The following is a 19340-nucleotide window of genomic DNA, read 5'->3' as shown; positions in this document are numbered from 1 at the left end:
TTCTAGCTGATAAACAGACCTGACATCAAAAAATGATGTTAGTAAGAGGTGTCCAGTCTGTGTAATTATTCTGGAAGTTCTTAAATTATACTGCACTATGATTTAAGGGTGGCTGAGGAAGCCAGAATCAGGAAGGGACAAGGGCCTGGGGAAACTTACCTGGTTCTGGAGCTGAGTGGATTTTCCAAAGGCAGTTAGGGAGCTCAGGTGTGATTTCAACAGGAATGGAAACCAGTGGTGTAAACTAGTGGTTACAGTGGGAGTGTGTCTGTCAAAGATGCTCGGAAGTAAGCAGGTGGTGGTGATGTGATTTCAGGGCCAGAGTCAGGAAGGATGCTACAAGATGGAGGCTGATGTCATAACAAGACAGCCATCCTGGAGCTTTTTAGGGCCACATACATGGCATATGGATGTTCCCAGGCTAGGGGTCGAATTGGAGCTACAGCTGCTGGCCTACACCAGAGCCACAGCAAAGCAGGATCCAAGCCATGTCTGTGAGCTGCACTACAGCTCAAGGCAATGCCATATCCTTAACCCACTGAGCCATGCCAGGGATCAAACCAGCAACCTCTTGGTTATTAGTCGGATTCGTTTCTGCTGAGCCACAACAGGAACTCTTGGAGCCCATATTTTGATCTGGCTCAATATGACACCATCTAGGGGCAGGCCACCATTTAGAGGAGGAAACACGTGGACACCAAGAGGAAATGCAAGGTCAGCCCTACGTCCGCTCCGTGGTGTTGAGCCTAATTCCTGATGCACAGCTAATTTCATCCACCTGGAGGGGCTGTGGGTCTCAATCTGCCTGCCTCCTGCTCGGTTCTAGAATGGCTCATGGACCAGAAAGGGCTCACCTGCAGGGGAAGGGCCCTGGACACTACCGCTGGCATATGAGAAAGCAAGGACCAACAACCAGTCCATCAAGAAGTTAGCACCAAGTCTTGGTTCAGAGAATTCTCATCCACCTATAAAGAAGCTCTAAAGGAGTTCCCGTCCTGGTGCAGTGGTTAACTGAATCTGACTAGGAACCATGAGATTTCGGGTTCGATCCCTGCCCTTGCTCAGTGGGTTAAGGATCCGGCATTGCCGCGAGCTGTGGTGTAGGTCGCAGATGCAGCTTGGATCCCGTGTTGCTGTGGCTCTGGCATGGGCTGGCAGCTACAGCTCCGATTCAACCCCTAGCCTGGAACCTCCATGTGCCACGGGAGCGGCCCAAGAAATGGCAAAAAGACCAAAAAAAAAAAAAAAAAAAAAAAAAGCTCTAAATACGTTGATGTGTTAATTTGCAGTCCAATGTTCTCTCCTCCCTCCCCCCAAACCATATTTCTCCTCCTAGTTTATTATTCAGGTGGGAGCCTATTAAAGAAAAACATAAATCTGGATTTAGTGAGAAGAGCCTTTATTCAAAAGAGTTATTGCAAGAGGAGGAAAAGGACTATTGCAATAGGATAAATGCTGGGAATTTGTGTGACCTAATGTGACCTAATAAAAGGGTTGTTGTTGTTGCTGCTGTTTTATAGAAAAGAGTAGACAAAGCTAGAAAGAACTGAGTGTGAGTAAATAGGATGGATGAAAAGGTGGCATGGCCAGAGAGAAAATCAGAGAATGTTTTACCCTGAGGCCAGCCTGTTTTGACAATGGGTTGTCTGCTGGATCCAGCTGAGATTGGGCTAAAGTTCAGGTACCTGGGGAAAGGAGAGACATTTACCCAAAGTTTGGTCAATAAGTATTTTGTTTAGAATAATTAGCAGTTCAGCTAATCATTAAGTAAAGAAAGAATTTTGAGTGTCTGTGCCTGGCCTCTTCATAGGTAAACAGGCATCCATCAGTCTTCCCTAAGTTCCATGGAGAAGGGTGCTTCTGTGTAGTAAGCTGTTTTCTAGAATACAAAAGGATAGTGCGGGAGTTCCCATTGTGGTTCAGTGGGTTAAGGATCTGACATAGTGTCTGTGAGGATGCAGGTTCGATCCAGGGCCTCAATCAGTAGGTTAAGGTTCTGGCTTTGCTGTGAGCTGCAGTGTAGGTGACAGACAGAGCTCAGATCCCGCATTGTTGCTGTGGCTGTGGTGTAGGCTGGCAGCTGCAGCTCTGATTCTACCCCTCGCCTGGGAACTTCCATATGCTGCAGGTGCAGCCAATTAAAAAAAAAAATGATAAAGGGATTCCTTGAATCTTCTCTGATCCCAGGGCTCAGGTGAAATTCAACACTGCCAAGCTCATCTCGGGGGGCAGACTCTTCTTTGGTTGGGTTTCACTCCGGCATGGGAGCCACTGCCTATCCTAGCCTCTGCTGCTGCGGGGGTCCTTCTGTCTCAGGTCGTGCCATCCTGGTTTCCGAGTGGAAAGGGAGGAAAGGATGATTTCCTTGCAGTGATTGCTGAAAGGCTTCCTTATTAGCCTACCCTCTGGGTCCCAACATGACCAAATCCATAGTCGTCCAGACCATTGCAGGTAAACTGCTGAACTTACAGGAATTTATAAAATTCCCTCTCTACCACATAGACTTTCCATACGTGAAACCCACTTATTGGGCTAAACGTATTGAGGGAATTGAGAATTTTAATACCATGAGTACTGCATTTTTGGAGAACTGTCTGAATGTTCCTCTCTTCACATTAGTACAGGGGTTGACATAGCCAAGGTCATCAAAATTATCCTTAGAATATTCTAATGATGGATAAGAGAAAGGATGTGATATTTGTGTGCAAATGAAACCATCAAGAAGAGCAGTAGGATTTTTTTTTTCCTGAATACATTTAAAAAGTAAAGATCCATATGGTGCCAGGCCATTGGCCTGGGAGGCAAGAAAAGCTAGCTCAAATACAAATATACCGTTCTGATTAAGGAAACACTTTTTTATTCATATAAAGTATTTATTAGGTATTGGATTTTATAAACTGTTTGGTCCCGGAGTCTTTATTTTAAAAAGGTTATCTGAATGCATTACCAAGTATCCTGTGGAATATTTCACATAAAAGGAAGCAGAAATGTATAAATGTAAACAGGCTAATTGTATGCAGATATAAATTATGGATGCTGGTCTTATGAAAAAGCATTGCTGATTTGCAGGGGTCTTACTCAGCAGCTCTGCATCTTGTCTAAGGGGATATTTAGTATGGCTGTGATGTGCAGAATTTAAAACAAAACTTTAAATTCTGGAGAATAAAATATAGCTCAACTGCGCTAAGACCACACTGTTGGGAGAATGAGGTTTTTCATTTATCTTGTCGCCATTGACGTTGACACTCATTAGCTCTGTTGTCCCCCTCGTGCTCCTGTCTCCAGATGCTATGCAAAAGCCAAGGTGTGCTAAGGGTGGTTTATGGTTATGCGAGACTTCTTGGTACTCACTTCGGGTACCACTGTCTCCAAAATGCGGTGGTTTTCATTGCTCAGGTGGGTATGGTACCCACAAGTAAGGATAAGACAGGGAGACATCTGGAATCTCCGGTGACATAGGTTACTAGAGTTTCCTCTCTCCCATTCACCAAACAAGTACAAATATGAAACAAAGCACATGCCAAGTTGAATGGTTCAGATGGAAAGGACTATAATGTGATTACCTCTCCTCGTGGGTAGTTTGCTGGGCCACCACCAACTTTTATCTAAGGTACATACACCAATGAGGTTTTTTTGTTTGTTTTCATCTTTGTAGGGCTGCACCAGCAGCATAGGGAGGTTCTCAAGCTAGGTAGGAGTCCAACTGGAGCTACAGCTGCCGGTCTACACCACAGCCACAGCAATACCAGATCTGAGCTGTGTCTGCAACCTACACCACAGCTCACGCCAGTGCTGGATGCTTAATCCACTGAGAGAGGCCAGGGATGGAACCGGCATCCTCATGGATACTAGTCAGATTCGTTACCACTGAGCTATGACAGGAACTCCACACCAACAAGTTTAAACTTGAGTTAAAGACACTGCCCCACCCCATCCCAAAGCACTGAGAAAACATAGAAGATGAATAACTTCACATAGGTAAAAAAATTGGCCTAATATTTTATGACAAGTAATACAAAATATTAGATTTACGTGGACAGCGTAAAACTATAGCTGCCATGTGATGTGAATGCTTCATAGTAAATAATCAATGAGCACAAGCCTCCTCTCTAGGCATCATCTACTTGTTAATCCAGTGAAAAGGACTATGAGCAAAGACTTTTTTTTTCTTATTCTAAATCATGAATGGTAAACTTGGTATTTAAATCTAACCTAGGATCTACAAAAATAAAATAATTTTTAAATTATTATTATTATTATTTAAAAATAATTTTTAATATAGTCTAAAGAAGGCAGCCTAGGTGTGAACTCTCTGAAAAGGAGGAAATATTGTCTAGTAGGTTTTTCCCACATGATAGAACGAAACCCACAATAATTGTGTGAAAGATCTGCTCTTTCCCTAGGATTGTAATGTTCGTCACCAAGGCCTTATCAAGAGATTTTTCTTTTGCAGTCCATAATCTAGACCAGATTATTAGGGAGACATTTGGGTTCAGGCTTTCAAGTTTTAATGCTGGAGGGGGTGTGGAAAAAAGGGAGCCCTCCTGCACTGTTGGTGGGAATGTAAGCTGGTACAACCACTATGGAGAACAGTATGGAGGTTCCTCAGAAATCTATACATAGAAGTACCATATGACCCAGCAACCCCACTCTTGGGCATATATCCAGACAAAACTCTACTTAAAAAAGACACATGTACCTATTCATTGCAGCACTATTCACAATAGCCAGGGCATGAAACAACCCAAATTTCCATTGACAGATGGTTGGATTAGGAAGATGTGGATTATATATATACAATGGAATACTACTCAGCCACAAAAAACAACAAAATAATGCCATTTGCAGCAACATGGATGGAACTAGAGACTCTCTTACTGAGTGAAGTAAGTCAGAAAGAGAAAGACAAATACCATATGATATCATTTATATCTGGAATCTAATATATGGCACAAATGAACCTTTCCACAGGAAAGAAACATGGACTTGGAGAATAGACCTGTGGTGGCCAAGGGGGAGGGGCAGGGAGTGGGATGGACTGGGAGCTTGGGGTTAATAGATGCAGACTCCTGCCTTCGGAATGGATTAGCAATGAGATCCTGCTGAGTAGCACTGGCAGCTATGTTTGGTCACTTATGATGGAACATGATAATGTAAGAAAAAAGAATGTATACATGTATGTGTAACTGGGTCACCATGCTGTACAGTAGAAAAAAAATAAAAGGTAAAAAAAGAAAAAGAAAAAAGTTTTCTCTCCATATTGTATCTCTTTACCTACCCCAGTTGAAGGGCTCCTTACAGTGAATTTCTCTTCTCTGCAACTTCAAATTTTCTTAGCTGGACTATGATACCCAGGGCATGCCTAGTCAATTTAATGGGCTACATAATTTGAATAAACCAGTTTGTGTCAAAGAATTAACATACGGGCCTACCTAAACCAATATATTTAGGCTTCCATTAGGAGTTTCAAAAATGTCCTTTGAGCTAGCATGGTGAGCTCACTTATTTGGCAAATATTCAATGAGTTCTAACTGCTAGCCAAAATACTGTGAAAATATTCCTCTTAATAGCCCTGCAAGGTAGGCATTAGCCCACTTTTATGATGATTGAAATTAGGGTCAGAGATTAAAGATTTGCTGCTGCATTTTGCTGCCATTTATCATTCTTCTTGGAGGTTGACTTGACAAAGCCCTCTGTCAAGTAGAGCCTAGCCAATGATTTTGGCTAATTTAAGACATGTGGACCACCAAATGTCATTCCAGGCTGGGGTTCTGATCATCAGGCTTGATAATCTCTACTGCCAAAGTTGTCCAGATAATAACCAGAGACCTTTCCTTTAGTGCTGTATAGACTCATCTTCGTTTGAAGCTTTAGAAATTGGATGCAGCCATTCTTTTGACAGCCAATGGAATGATTCCTCCAAACGTTGTTATATCTTAGGTCCACGTATTTAAAATGGTATTTCATTGTATTTGTTCAGTACTCTGCAGTTTGTGTCTGAAGGAGGTTCCTGAAAGTGTTGGAGGATGCCATGGCTTTTTGTTTAGCTGTACAAGGTTTATGTCCCCTCCCCAGTTCTGTCCCCACAGACACAGTAAGACCCGCCCTGAGGTGAGCATTCACTTTGTGGGGTAATAAGCCTGATAGTAAATGACAATTACAGGACCCAGCTAAACACCTACTTGGTTAGATGAATTTCTCAGCTCAGAGAAGTGGGCTCACTTACTGAAATCCAAAGTTTAAAATATATTTTTATTACTACTAAGGTAAATATAACAAAAAACCCTGTTAATAAAGATTATTGTATCTGAAAATTATGACCACAATAACTAGAACTCTCAATAAAATTTCCAAGAAACTTGATAGCTTTTTCTCCCTTGATAGAAATTATACTTGTATATAAAAACTTTTTGATGTTGTAAAAATACTATAATAGGATTCTGGAAGTCACTTCCTGTGGGGCACATAAGAGCTAAATTATCAAAGAGAACCCCAGAAAAGTGAGGGGAATTCATATGAACTTGGAAAGACTTAACGAGCTCATCTCTGACCTTTCATCTACCTATAGTCTGCAAATCAGCTGAGAGCAAAAGTCATTTCAGGCTGAAACCTGGACTTTGGTAGGCAGCCATAAAAGAGTGTGTGACCTTTGATTCAGGAAAAGATGAAGAGCTATTTCTGGCTATTGGAGGTGCAAAAGTAATGTAGACATCCCCTAGGCAAGTCACGGCCATGAACTCAAGGTTACCTAGGCATGTGTGAGAGTAGACCTAGGTGTTAGTTCAGACTAATAAGTGGCAGAGGAAGTTTTATCAAAGGATCAACCACAGCAGTCATATTCCTCATGTGACCTACTTCTCAAATTGAGATTTATCATCAAATAAATTAAATATGGTAATTTGGGGATGAAGTCCATTCTTTTTTTTTTTTTTTTTCTAGACATACTGACTGCCCTTTTTGGTTCCATCCTGAAATCGGAAGACTTGATTGCCCACACTGAGATGTCAAAACCACCAGATTCCACCATCCTTATTTCTAGAGTAAGATTGACTTAAAATTTCAGATCCTAAAAATGAATTATGAGTACTAGACACAGCCACATTCACATACACCCACCTTCCACATGGATTTATATATATTACATATGTCATACAATGCGCTGTAGCACTTCCCATTCAAATGATGAATATATTTAACAATAAGCTAAATAAAAAAGGACATTCTGTTGAAAACTAAAAAGGTCAGTACTTCTGTGCTTGGTCAAGAGCCCAACAGAGATAGTTATAAAATGAAGATCAGAAGTCCACTAACTCAAAAATGCAAAATATGTTTGTGTACCAAAGTGATGTAAAAAGAAGGCTTTGCTTGTCTTGTGAAGACTCTCCGCTTATGCCTTATGGCCGAGAGAATCTGTTTGGGTTCAGTTATTTCACTGCATGGACAAGGAAGCTTAGAGTGTGTGTAAACTCATGGTTTCTGTTGATTTATATGCTTTGTGTTTAATTTATTCATCACCGAGTACTGAGTAGATACAGGAGAGACAAGATTTTTGAAACACGTGGGCATAATATATAAAATTTTTGATTACTCATCCTCATATTCATTACCTTAAAACTGAGACTATGTCATTCAGAATTCAGAAAGATCTCAACTCTTCTGTCACGTCACCATCCTGCACAGTGAGGAAATACAAAGGAGTACTTGCAAACTGGAGTATAGCTCAGACTCTTTTTTTTTTTTTTTTTTTTAAATGGCTGCACCTGTGGAATATGGATGTTTCTGGTCTGGGGGCTGAACTGGAGCTGCAGCTGCCAGCCCACACCACAGCCACAGCAATGCCAGTTCCAAGCCACATCTGCGCCCTATGCTCGCAGCTTGTAGCAATGCCAGATCCTCAACCCACTGAGCAAGGCCAGGGATCAAACCTACCCATCCTCAACCGAGACAATATCAAGTCCTTAACCTTCTGAACCACAACTGGAAATCCTACCCGCCCCTTTTTAAAATTGAGGTATAGCTGATTTACAATATTATGTTCATTTAAGGTGTATAGCAAAATGGTTATTTTCCATTATAGGTTATTACAAGATATTGAATATAGTTCCCTGTGCTATAGAGTAAATCCTTGTTGCGTATCTATTCTCTGCATAGTGGTTTGTATCTGTTAATCCCATTCTCCTCATTTATCCTTCCCACCCTCCCTTTCCCCTTCAGTAATTAAGTTTGTTTTCTGTGTCTGTGGGTCTGTTTCCATTTTGTATATAGATTCATTTGCATTATTTTTTAGATTTCACATATAAGTGATATCATAAAATATTTGTCTTCCTTTGTCAGACTTTATTTAGTGCAATAATCTCTAGGTCCATCCATGTTGCTGCAAATGGCAATATTTCATTCTTTTTTAATGGCTGTATCTCAGACTACTCTTACTAACTAAATATATTACTTCTTTTTTAAATTTTTTTTTTGTCTTTTTAGGGCTGTCCCCACAGCACATGGAAGCTCCCAAGCTAGGGGTCGAATCGGAGCTACAGGTGCCAGCCTACACCACAGCCACAGCAATGCCAGACCCCAGCCACATCTATGACCCACACCACAGCCCATGGCTACGCCGGATCCCCAACCTACTGAGCAAGGCCGGGGATTGAACCTGCGTCCTCGTGGACACTAGCCAGATTCATTTCCACTGAGACGTGAGGGGAACTCCCCCATATTCCTTCTTTTATTTTTTATTTTTTATTTTTTTTCTTTATGGCCACATCAGCAGCATTTGAAAGTTCCCAGGCTAGAGGTCCAATTGGAGCTACAGCTGCCAGCTTATGCCACAGCACAGCCACAACCACACAGGATCTGAACCACGTCTGCAACCTACACCACAGCGCATGGCAACACCAAATCCTTAACCCCTGAGCAAGGCCAGGGATCAAACCTGTATCCTCATGGATACTAGTTGGGTTCGTTACCGCTGAGCCACTGTAGGAACTCCCCATGTTCATTCTTAAACAGAGTCTCTTTGATATGTTTCCCCTACAGATTTATTGGCACAATCCTATTTGCTGTTTTTTTTTAGCTACAAAAATGTTCCCTCATCTTTGGAGGCTTGTCCTTAGATTTCTTCAGCCTCTACTTTCCCTAATAATGCAAGGCGAGATCAGGTGACATGACCTGGAACTGTGCCTGCCCTTTGGGCTTTCAAGTCAAGTTCTACCATTGACTTTTTTTTTTTTTTCATTTTTTAAAGCTTTATTGAAGCACAGTTGATATACATTGTTGCAATTATTTCTCCTGTATGACAAAGTGATTCAGTTATGCATGGACGCATGCACTCATTCCTCTTCAGATTCTTTGCCCGTGTAGATGATTACAGAATTACAATGACAGTTATAAGCCTAATGCTCTTACGCCTCATCCTCCCTCTCTACTACCCCTCGTTGAGAAGGGCAACACAGAGGTGTGATGAAAGATATAAACTCTTGTTAGATAGGATATCCTTCCTTTCACAATACAGCCAATTTTAGACAATGATAACCTCTAATTTTGTTATTAATAAGCACGGAAGAATTTACTTGCGATTGGGTCAAATACGTATTTACCTATTGGGGCTCACTGTTGTTGCACTTTTATTCTCAGCCCTTTATCTCTTTACTCAAATGCTGTTGTGTAAATTTCTGTTTAATTGAGTCAGCCCAAGGCAAAGCCAAAGAAAACTGAACTGCAATAATGAGTTCTACTTATATATTATTTTACAGTTTATAAAGCATTAGGAGGGTGTCTACACGTTTATCGTCACCATAACTTCGCAAAGTGGGTTAGATAAATGTTCTTAGGCCCATTTCACAGATCAGGAAAATCAGACAGGGGAGTGATTTGCTCAAAGTCACAGAGCAGTGGAGCAAGTAGGCATGTCGAAGGGCCCCCAAACGGTGGGAGGAGTGTGCACGGGGTACCCCGGAGTGCACACGGGGGACTAGAAGCCACGGCATAAACACATACATCTCCGTGAGCATTAAATTCACTCAATTATAATTTGTTTTCTCCCACTCCCTTCCCTCCTTCCTTTCCTCCTTTCCTCCATTCTTTCCATCCTTCCTTTCTTTAAAAAAGTATTGGTGAGGATTTGATACCCTAGACTCTCCTTCAATTATTGAAAATATAATGACTGAGAAAAAAAAATCAGCCTAGGCTATGGTCATACTGTCGAACCAAACTGAGCTCTCAATCACACAACAAAAGTTTATTCCTTGCTCTTAGAAGTCTGATGAGGTTGGAGGGCCTCCTTCGCCTTGTGGCCATGAACTCTAGAAAAGGTAGCATTCAGTCATGATGTTAGGGAGGATTGGGGCAGAGGAGGCGTTCTGGCTCTTAACTCTTTAGTCTAGAAATGTCACATCACTTTGCTCACAGTCCTCCGACCAGAATTAGTCATATATCTCCCACCTAATTGAAAGGGAGGCTGGGGGTACAACTCTGCAACAGTCCTGTCTTTTAGTCTGGGGGTGTGGGAATGCAGACCATTAACCAGTGGACACATAAATAATTGTGAACGGTGATAGGTACGAAGAAGAAAATAAGCCTTAACAGGTAATAACATAAAGTTTAATAAAAACTTGGAGGTCAAGAAGGTCTTCTCTGGGGAGTTCCCCCATGACACAGCTGGTTAAGGATCAGGAGTTGTCCCTGCTGCGGCTTGGGTCTCTGCTGTGGCGTGGGTTTGATCCCTGGCCTGGGAACTTCCACATGCTCAGCCAACCACCCCCACCCCCGCAAAAAAAAAAGAATGCCTGCTCTGGGAAGGCAGCCTGTGATGTGCCTGGACTTGTGACCCATAGAAACGGTGAGATCCCACATTTGCCTTGTTTTAAGCCACTCAGTTAGTAGTGATGGTTACACAGCAACGTAAAACTAATATAGTGTCACAGTGTTCTTATAATCTACTAACATTAGTTTTTTTTTATAGACTCTTTTGTTTGACTTCCTTTTTAATATTTGTGTTAAAGTCTGAGTACATAAAAAAATGTTTTAAATGAATGTAAAGTACAGAAAGTGAAACAATAATTCAGATGCCTTCCAGCTTAAGAGAAAGTCTTTACCAATCCCCATAGAGACCCTACATGCATCTCCACACACCCCCCCATCTGCCAGGAGTAAAGAATACCTGAGATTTTTTTGTCTGTCACTCCTTGGCTTGTCTTTGTGAATTTGCCATCCATGTGTGTATCCTTTAAACAAAGTGTCATTTTCTTTTGCATGACTTTGCACTTCAGACGGATGAATCTTGTAAAAAGTGCCCTGAAAATTGGTTTCTTTCTTCAAGATTATGTTTTGAACAACAGTATCATCGTGATGTGTGTCACCTTTGTTCATTATTTTTTCCATTGCTGGACACTGTTTTATTGTGTGTCAGTAGACATTTGGGTTATCTCTTTCCAGGTTTTGCTTTTCTTATGGTTATAAACATGGCTAGAATGTACCTTCTTGTCCACACCTGCACATAGAAGAGCTGGGTCAGGTTATACACATTTTTAACTTTCCTAGGGAATGTCAAATTATTTTCTAAAGGGTTGTATCATATGGCACTTCCGCCATTGGTTTAGGAGTGAGCCCATGATTCTGCACTCTTCTGCCAAAATTTATTACCATTAAGTGTTGAACTCTTGCCAATCTCGTGGCTGTGGAATGATAACCCTTTGGCCTTATTTGGCATTTTCATGATGAATAATGCTATTGAGCATCTTTATGGGGCTTTTGAGGTTCCTCTGATGCGAGGGTCCTCTTGACGTCATGGACTCAGTCAGCCAGGATTCCAGAAGGAAGCAGAGAGCACACCCACGGTAGGCAAGTAAAGGAAATTTTAATAAAAGGATGATTTATAAACATGTGGGTGGGACCCCAAGGCAGGCGAAAGTGTTGTCACTAGTTACATTCTTAGGCCTGAAGGTGGAAGCGTAGAATCAATCAGAGACAGGCGTGCGACCTTCCCTGGAGCATGCAGAGCTCTGGTGGCCTCATATGGGAAGAGTGAGGGTGGGGAGAGGGGGAGATAAACTCACTGGCTTGAGTCCCTTCCCTCTTACCTCCTGGCAGGACTTTCATTGTGAGCCATGGGGGAGGCAGGGAGCCTGTGGCTGTGGTCCTACCAGCCCAGGGCAGGGAGGAGATAGGGGGGACCTTGCCTGGAGGGTCTCCAGTCAATATGCCATTTCTCTACTGAGTTGGTGAGCTTATCTTAGTGATTTGTAGGTATTTTGCGTACACAGATGCTCCTTTAGCCCCTGCCTGGCTATTTCTGTGTCTGAATCTTACTGCTGTACAAATCCCCACTTCATATTTAGTGTGAAGCGTCTCTTTGCAGTGAGTCAAAATTTGCCTTCCTGTAAGCTCTCACGGCCTCTTTATTTCCTCAGTGCCTCTCCCCACCTTTTCTTAATCGCCCGAAGCAGACGGATGGTCCCACAGAATTCTAGCCCACGAACCGCTACCCTCCACCCCCATTTCATAGGAGTTGCTATCAAGCCAGGTGGCCTCCATCCCCTTCATACACAAAAGACTTTTAAACCTAAATCCTCCCTGGACAATTATACCTGCCATATTTTATCTTCTTTGATTCAGGTCTTAGACATGCCTTCCTGTTGGAAACTGTGCAAATGCAATTCTTTTCTAAAATGGAGTAGTTCCCTTTTCTGGCCTTGAGTCACTTACAATCTTTATTTATGTGGATTTTGATTCAAATAAACTCAAATTTGGCTTGTAATATGACTGGGTGCAAATTTCTTATCTTGTCCAAGATTCATGTTCTCATTTCTAGATAAACAATTGTATCTTGTAGGGCTCTTGTTCAGTATTTTCAATAAACCTTAAGCATAGAGAGAATCAATTAAGATAATACATGTGAAAACGACAATGGAAACTCTGTAGTGTAATGGAGACATTGTTTTAAAAATCAGATGTGCTTTGCTTTTTTGTCTTACCCAGTGTGGATCTTTGCCCTAGCTCCCTTCTGCCTCCATCCGCTGAAAGTGGTACTGGGATTTGTTACAGCTGAAAGGCAGAGAGCAAAGCCAGGCAAAATAAGATTATGCAGCGAGACGGTCATTTTCGCAGATATTTTGCCTTGAGAAAATGTTCTCCCACATCCCTTTTTCTCCTTGTTTAGCCACTTGGAAGCTTCAGTCCACAGCATTCTCCTATAGTGTAGGAGAGAGACCTTGTCGCCACTGGGCTTCCCTGGAATTAGAAGGAAAATATGATCTAAGTAAAACGGGAACAAACAGAAAGCCCGCCTGCTCTCCAGCCTTAGGGTTTATGGGAAGAAGTGAAACCAGTGCAACACTCAGATGGATACATGCTTTCTGGTTTTCCGCTTGGAGCTTTGGCCCAGAGAGAAGGAAATGGTTTAAATAAAATAAGAGGGGAACTCCTGTTGTGGGTCAGCAGGTTCCATGAGGATGCTGATCCATACCTGCCCCCCTTCAGTGGGCTAAGGATCTGACATTGCCGTGAGCTGTGGTGTAGGTTGCAGATGCAGCTCGGATCTGGCGTTGCTGTGGCTGTGGTGTAGATGCACTTTGACCCCTATCCTGGGAACCCACATATGCCGCAGGTGCAGCCCTAAAAAGCAAACAATCAATCCATCGGTAAAATAAGGGGATGCAAGTGGCTGAGGATCTTGCCCTTCTTCTCATTTGGGGGTGCTTGGAGGAGGCTAGCTTGCACGCTGCCCTGTATCATCGAGGAACAGAGTTATAGCAAAACAGATGTGTGTGTTCAGGCCCGGGAAGGCCCTTGCATTCAGCATTGCCACATTGTCCTTGTTCCTGGATGGGCCTGGACGTGACTCAGAAATCACACTGAAAGTCTTGCTGGGAGCTCATCCTTTGGGGTTTCCGGAGCTGAGGCATGCCTGGTGGCTGTCACTAGGGCTCCAGAATAGATTTCTCAAGCTGGGAATGAATGGGTGACCAGATGGCCCTGAGCCTGCAGGAGCACCAGGGGGCACAAAGCAGTCCAAGAAGGGCCAACTCAAAAGTCGTTTCAACTTTGTATTTGAACTCCCAGGGTGAGTCCAGAGAAAACAGAGATCATCTGCCCTGAGGAACTGACACCATGTTTGCTCCCATGAGGGTGAAAAGCCCTCCATACCCTCTGCACTCAGGGCTTCGGAGAGAAGGGTGAGGGACCGTTTCAAAACAGAAGACTTTCCTTAAAAAAGGATCTATTTGCATAAATAAAATGGACTAAGTTCAAATAGAATCGGACTCCTAGTTACATTTTTCCCTACTTACCAGTAGATGTAAGCTTGTAAGTGAACAGGTACTTTTTTATCTTTGGACAACCATGGTGTAGATTTTTTTTTTTAAATTCCCATTTAGTTAGTAAACATTAACTTCCCATATTTCTTTCTTCATGAGCAAATTTTTTAAAAATATTAAACAGACATGGCCTAAATGCAAAATGCTAGATTTTTATTAAGTGTAGATGACAAGCTCACCCTTAATAATTTCCACTTGTACTTCTTATTTTCAATTTACTTATCTTTTACTTTACTGCTTTATTTATGCTAGAAACACAACCCAAATTTGGCTTAAACAAACATAAACAAAAATGTAAGTTTTGGATTCTAAAGATTTATTTCAGATACAGTTGGGTGTAGATATATGGTGAGTAAATGCTTGGTATTTATTCATTCTGTATTTTAACTTTATTTTACCTCTATGAATCAAAAGCCTAGACTGGCTGTCTCTACATGGTGACCTCTAGCAGTTCCAGGTCAATCATATTGTACAGCTTGAAGGCCAACACAAAAAGAATGTTTTATTGCCCACATCTAGACAAATATCCCAGAATTGAATTTTGTTGCATGTCTGGCATTACTTGTCCACCCTTGACACAATATTGCTCTGGCCAGTGGGTTGGAAGCCCTTTGCTTGGCCTGGCTTCCATCTGGGGTCCCCCCCCTAGGGGCAAAACATCATGGCAGCAGCATCTGAACCCCATCAATGAAAGATGCGAAGAGACAGTTTCCTAAGAAAGATCAGGGTGCTGTTACCAGAAAAGGAGACTGGATGCTGACCAGGAAAACCTTACAAATGTTCACCCTTCCCTTTTACCACTGCTCTTTAGTCTATACTCACTCTCTGTGATTCTGAAAGTTTTCCCACATAAGTTTCCTTTAAAAAGTTTCCTAAGGTAGGCTCCACATGGAAGGGTCCCCTCAACTGTTTCCCCAGGAGAATTCCCAGAATTTCTCCCAGGTGTGCTTCAGAAGTTTCCCTCAGAAGGTTTGCCTTAGAAAGTTTCCCCCAGAAGATTCCCTCAGAATTTTTCCCAGGTTCCCTACAGAAGTTTCCTCCCAGATTCTCTCAGAATTTTTCCCAGGTTCCCTACAGAAGATTCCCACCAGAAGATTCCCTCAGAATTTTTCCCAGGTTTCCTACAGAAGATTCCTCCCAGATTCTCTCAGAATTTTTCCCAGGTTTCCTACAGAAGATTCCCCTCAGAACATTCCCTCAGAATTTTTCCCAGGTTTCCTGCAGAAGATTCCTCCCAGAAGATGCCTTCAGATTTTCTCCCAGGTTCCCTATAGAAGGTTCCCCTTGGAACGCTCCTCCAGCAAGGGTTTCCTCAGAAACTTCCCACAGAAGGACTCCCTCAGAAGTTTCCCCTCAGAGGCAGGATGATGGCAGCTGGTACTTCTTTCCATAGCATGCAGTGTGATTAACCAGGCCTGAAGCCCTGAACTTCCCATATTCTTGAGCGGAGCAATCTTCCGCTCTCTGTAAAAGGCCTCCTCCTTGACTGAACCTTCCATGGTAGGAGTGGTAAAATAGAACAGTGAGCTCCAAGGGAGCACCCCTCAGCCACCCAGTCCAGAATAATCACCCAGAGGTTGCCAACAGGTGGCAGAGGCTTCAGTCAGCTCCTCCTTTTCTCACACTCTTCCATAATGGCCTTACCAATATACGTTCCCACCAGCCAGCTACAAAGATTCCCTTTTCTTCACATCCTCCCCAACACTAGTTATCTCTTAAAAAATAATAGCCATCCGCACATATGCAAGGAGATATTTCATTATGAGTTTGATTTGCTTTTCCCCGTTTAACAGTGTTAAATATCTTTTCATATATTTGTGGCCCTTTGCTTATCTTCTTTTGAGAAACGTCTATTCTTTGGCCATTTTTAATCGGGTTATTTGTTTTCTTGTTATTGATTGAGTTCCTTATATATTTTTTAATTTGACTCTATCAGATGTAAATATTTTCTCCTATTCCATTGATCGTCTGTTGATAGTTTCCTTTTCTGTGCAGAAACTTTTAGTTCGATGCAATACCACTTGTCTATTTTTGCCTTTGCTACCTGTGCTTTTGGGGTCATATATAAAATATTATTCCCCAGACCAATATCAAGAAGCTAGGTTTTCTTCTAATGGTTTTATGGCTTCGGGTCTTCCATTAAGGTCATTGATTGACTGTGAGTTAATTTTTGTGTATGAAGTCAGGTAGGGTCCAATTTTATTCTTCTGCATGTAAAGAATTCGTTTTCCAACATCATTTATTGAAATGATGATCTTTTTCTTGTATGTTTTTGGCACCTTTGTTGAAGATCAATTGACTGTAAATGTGTGGATTTATTTCTGAGATTTTTATTCTCTTTCATTGGTCTATATATCTGTTGTTATGACAGGACTATGCTGTGTCGATTATGATAGCTTTGTAGTACATTTTGAAATCAGAAAGTGTGATGACTCCACCTTTGTTCTTCTGTCTCAAGACCCTTCTTTTTCTAGTCAGGGTATTTTGTGGTTTTAATTTTAGAGTTGTTTGTGCTATTTCTGTGCAAATGCCATTGGATTTTGAGAAGGATTACAGTAAATGTGTAGATCTCTGAATCATATGAACATTTTAATGTTATTTAGTCCTTCTAGTCAATGAATATAGGATATATTTATATTTGTGTCTTCTTCAATTACCTTCAACAATATTTTATAGTTTTTTTTTTTTTGTCTTTTGTCTTTGTTGTTGTTGTTGTTATTGTTGCTATTTCTTGGGCCGCTCCCGCGGCATATGGAGGTTCCCAGGCTAGGGGTTGAATCAGAGCTGTAGCCACCGGCCTACGCCAGAGCCACAGCAACGAGGGATCCGAGCCGCGTCTGCAACCTACACCACAGCTCACGGCAACGCCGGATCCTTAACCCACTGAGCAAGGGCAGGGATCGAACCCGCAACCTCATGGTTCCTAGTCGGATTCGTTAACCACTGCGCCACGACGGGAACTCCAATATTTTATAGTTTTTAGCAAACAGATATTTCACCTTTTTGGTTAAATTCATTCCTAATATTTTATTTTTTGATGCTCTTTGGAGTAAAATTATTTTCTTAATTTCTTTTTTTGATAGTCTATCATTAACATAGAAATATGGTTATTTTTGTATGTTTATTTTGTATCCTAATCTCATTGTTCTTATTGTTTAAACCACATTTTATAAAACAGATTCAACTTGTCCTAATTTTATTTCTTTCCTAGAGATTCAAGAATGTTTCTGGAGTTCTGCATTGTGGCTCAGTGGTTAACGAAGCTGACTAGTATCCATGAGGACATGGGTTCGATCTCTGGCGTTGCTCAGTGGGTTAAGGATCTAGCATTGCCATGAGCTGTGGTGTGGGTTGCAGATCCTGCTCAGATCCCGAGTTGCTATGGCTGTGGCAGCTACAGCTTTGAATCAACCCGTAGCTTGGGAACTTCCATATGCCTCTGATGTGGCCCTAAAAAACAAAAGACAAAAAAAAAAAAAAAAGTGTTTCTGATAACCTTAAAGCTGTATCAATTCCTCAGGGAGTGTTTCTATGAGGCAAAGTGTCTTTTACCTAACTCTTGTCTACCCCCAGGCTTTCCTGCCCACTGTTGTATCCAGTCCTTACCAAAGGTATGAATTCAGTTTTTGAACTGTCTTTGAGTGATAATGCAACATCCTATTTTACTTTTAACTTTCTGTTGTGTTATATAGCATATGTAGTTTTCAGCTCATAGTTTTTTCAATTAATTAATTAGTTAATTATATTTCTTTGCTTTTTAGGGTTGCACATATGGCATATGGACCTTCCCAGGCTAGGGGTCGAATCTGAGCTACAGCTGCTGGCCTATACCACAACCACAGCAATGCCAAATCCAAGCTACATCTTCTACCTACACCACAGCTCTTGGCAAGGCTGGATCCACCACCCACTGAGCAAAGCCAGGGATCAAACCCACATCCTCATGGATACTAGTCAGGTTCATTTCCACTGTACTGTCATGGGAACTCCTAATTTATTTTTTAAATTTAAATTTAAAAAATTATTATAGTAGATTTACAGCATTGTGCCAATTTCTGCTGTACAGCAAAGTGACCAAATCATATATTATTGTCCATCATGGTCTATCCCAAGAGACTGGATATAGTTCCCTGTGCTACACAGTAGGACCTTATTGTTTATCCATTCCAAATGTAATAGTTTGCACCTACTAACCTCAAACTCCAAGTCCATCCCATTCTCTACCCCCACCCCTTGGCAACCACAAGTCTGTTCTCTAACTCTGTGAGTCTGTTTCTGTTTTGTAGATAGGTTCATTTGTGCAATATTTTAGATTCCACATATACGTGATATCATATGGTACTTCTTTCTTTTTCTGACGTACTTCACTTAGTATAAGAATCTCCAGTTCCATCCATGTTGCTGCAATTCCTTCTTTTTTATGGCTGAGTAGTACTCCATTGTATACATGTACCACATCTTAATCCATTCATCTGTTGATGGACATTTAGGTTGCTTCCATGTCTTAGCTATTGTGCAGCACAGTTTTAATGCTTGTTCATTGCTGAGTTTCTGTTTCTATTTTCTGTTCATTCGTCTTTATTCTCCACTTACATTTTTCAGCATGATTAGGGCAAGATTAAGTTTTCTTTTTGTGTGTGTCCCCTTTGCTCAGCAGTGCAGTGAAAGACCCACAACCAATGAGCAAAGAACATGTGCACCTCCATGGTTAGTTCCTCTACATTCAGAAATTTCAGCATTAACAGTGTCTTCTGTGGTGTCATCATGTCCAGCTCTTTTGTCCCCATTTCCAGCTTCTGCTTCCACGTCCGTTGTTTTCCTACAACATCGTCTTTGTCAAGTCCCGCTTAGACTAATATTTCATGTTGACTGGTAAAGTCCAGCCTTTCAAAAATTTTTTTTCAGGTTTTCTTTCACACTGGCATTCTTCCAGCTTCACTTTTAACTTAACTAGTTAACTAAATGTGGTCAGTGTGGGGCATTGGTGATCAAGTTTTAGCCCACTTCTTTTATAAACATGTAATAACGTTT

General features: G+C 41.6%; 1 protein-coding gene across 2 annotated transcripts in view; it reads left to right on the top strand.

Annotated features, from left to right (window-relative positions):
• Positions 1–19340, top strand: part of LOC146405923 (uncharacterized) — a 296042-nt gene that overhangs the window by 241973 nt on the left and 34729 nt on the right. The window contains exons 3-4 of one of the 2 annotated variants that reach the window (XM_085023115.1): positions 6940–7040; positions 17883–17920. The exons of the other annotated variant lie outside the window; for it this stretch is intronic. Coding sequence (XP_084879241.1) covers positions 6940–7040; positions 17883–17920 — 139 coding nt within the window. The remainder of the gene's footprint in view (positions 1–6939; positions 7041–17882; positions 17921–19340) is intronic. 2 annotated transcript variants of the gene reach the window in all.

This window comes from Sus scrofa, chromosome 1 (assembly GCF_054392235.1).
Source record: "Sus scrofa isolate SSC_HxYL_T2T_F1_AM1 chromosome 1, Sscrofa_HxYL_maternal_Yorkshire_Landrace_v2.0, whole genome shotgun sequence".
Classification (NCBI taxonomy): Eukaryota; Metazoa; Chordata; class Mammalia; order Artiodactyla; family Suidae; genus Sus; species Sus scrofa.
This window is presented reverse-complemented; position numbering and strand designations above follow the sequence as displayed.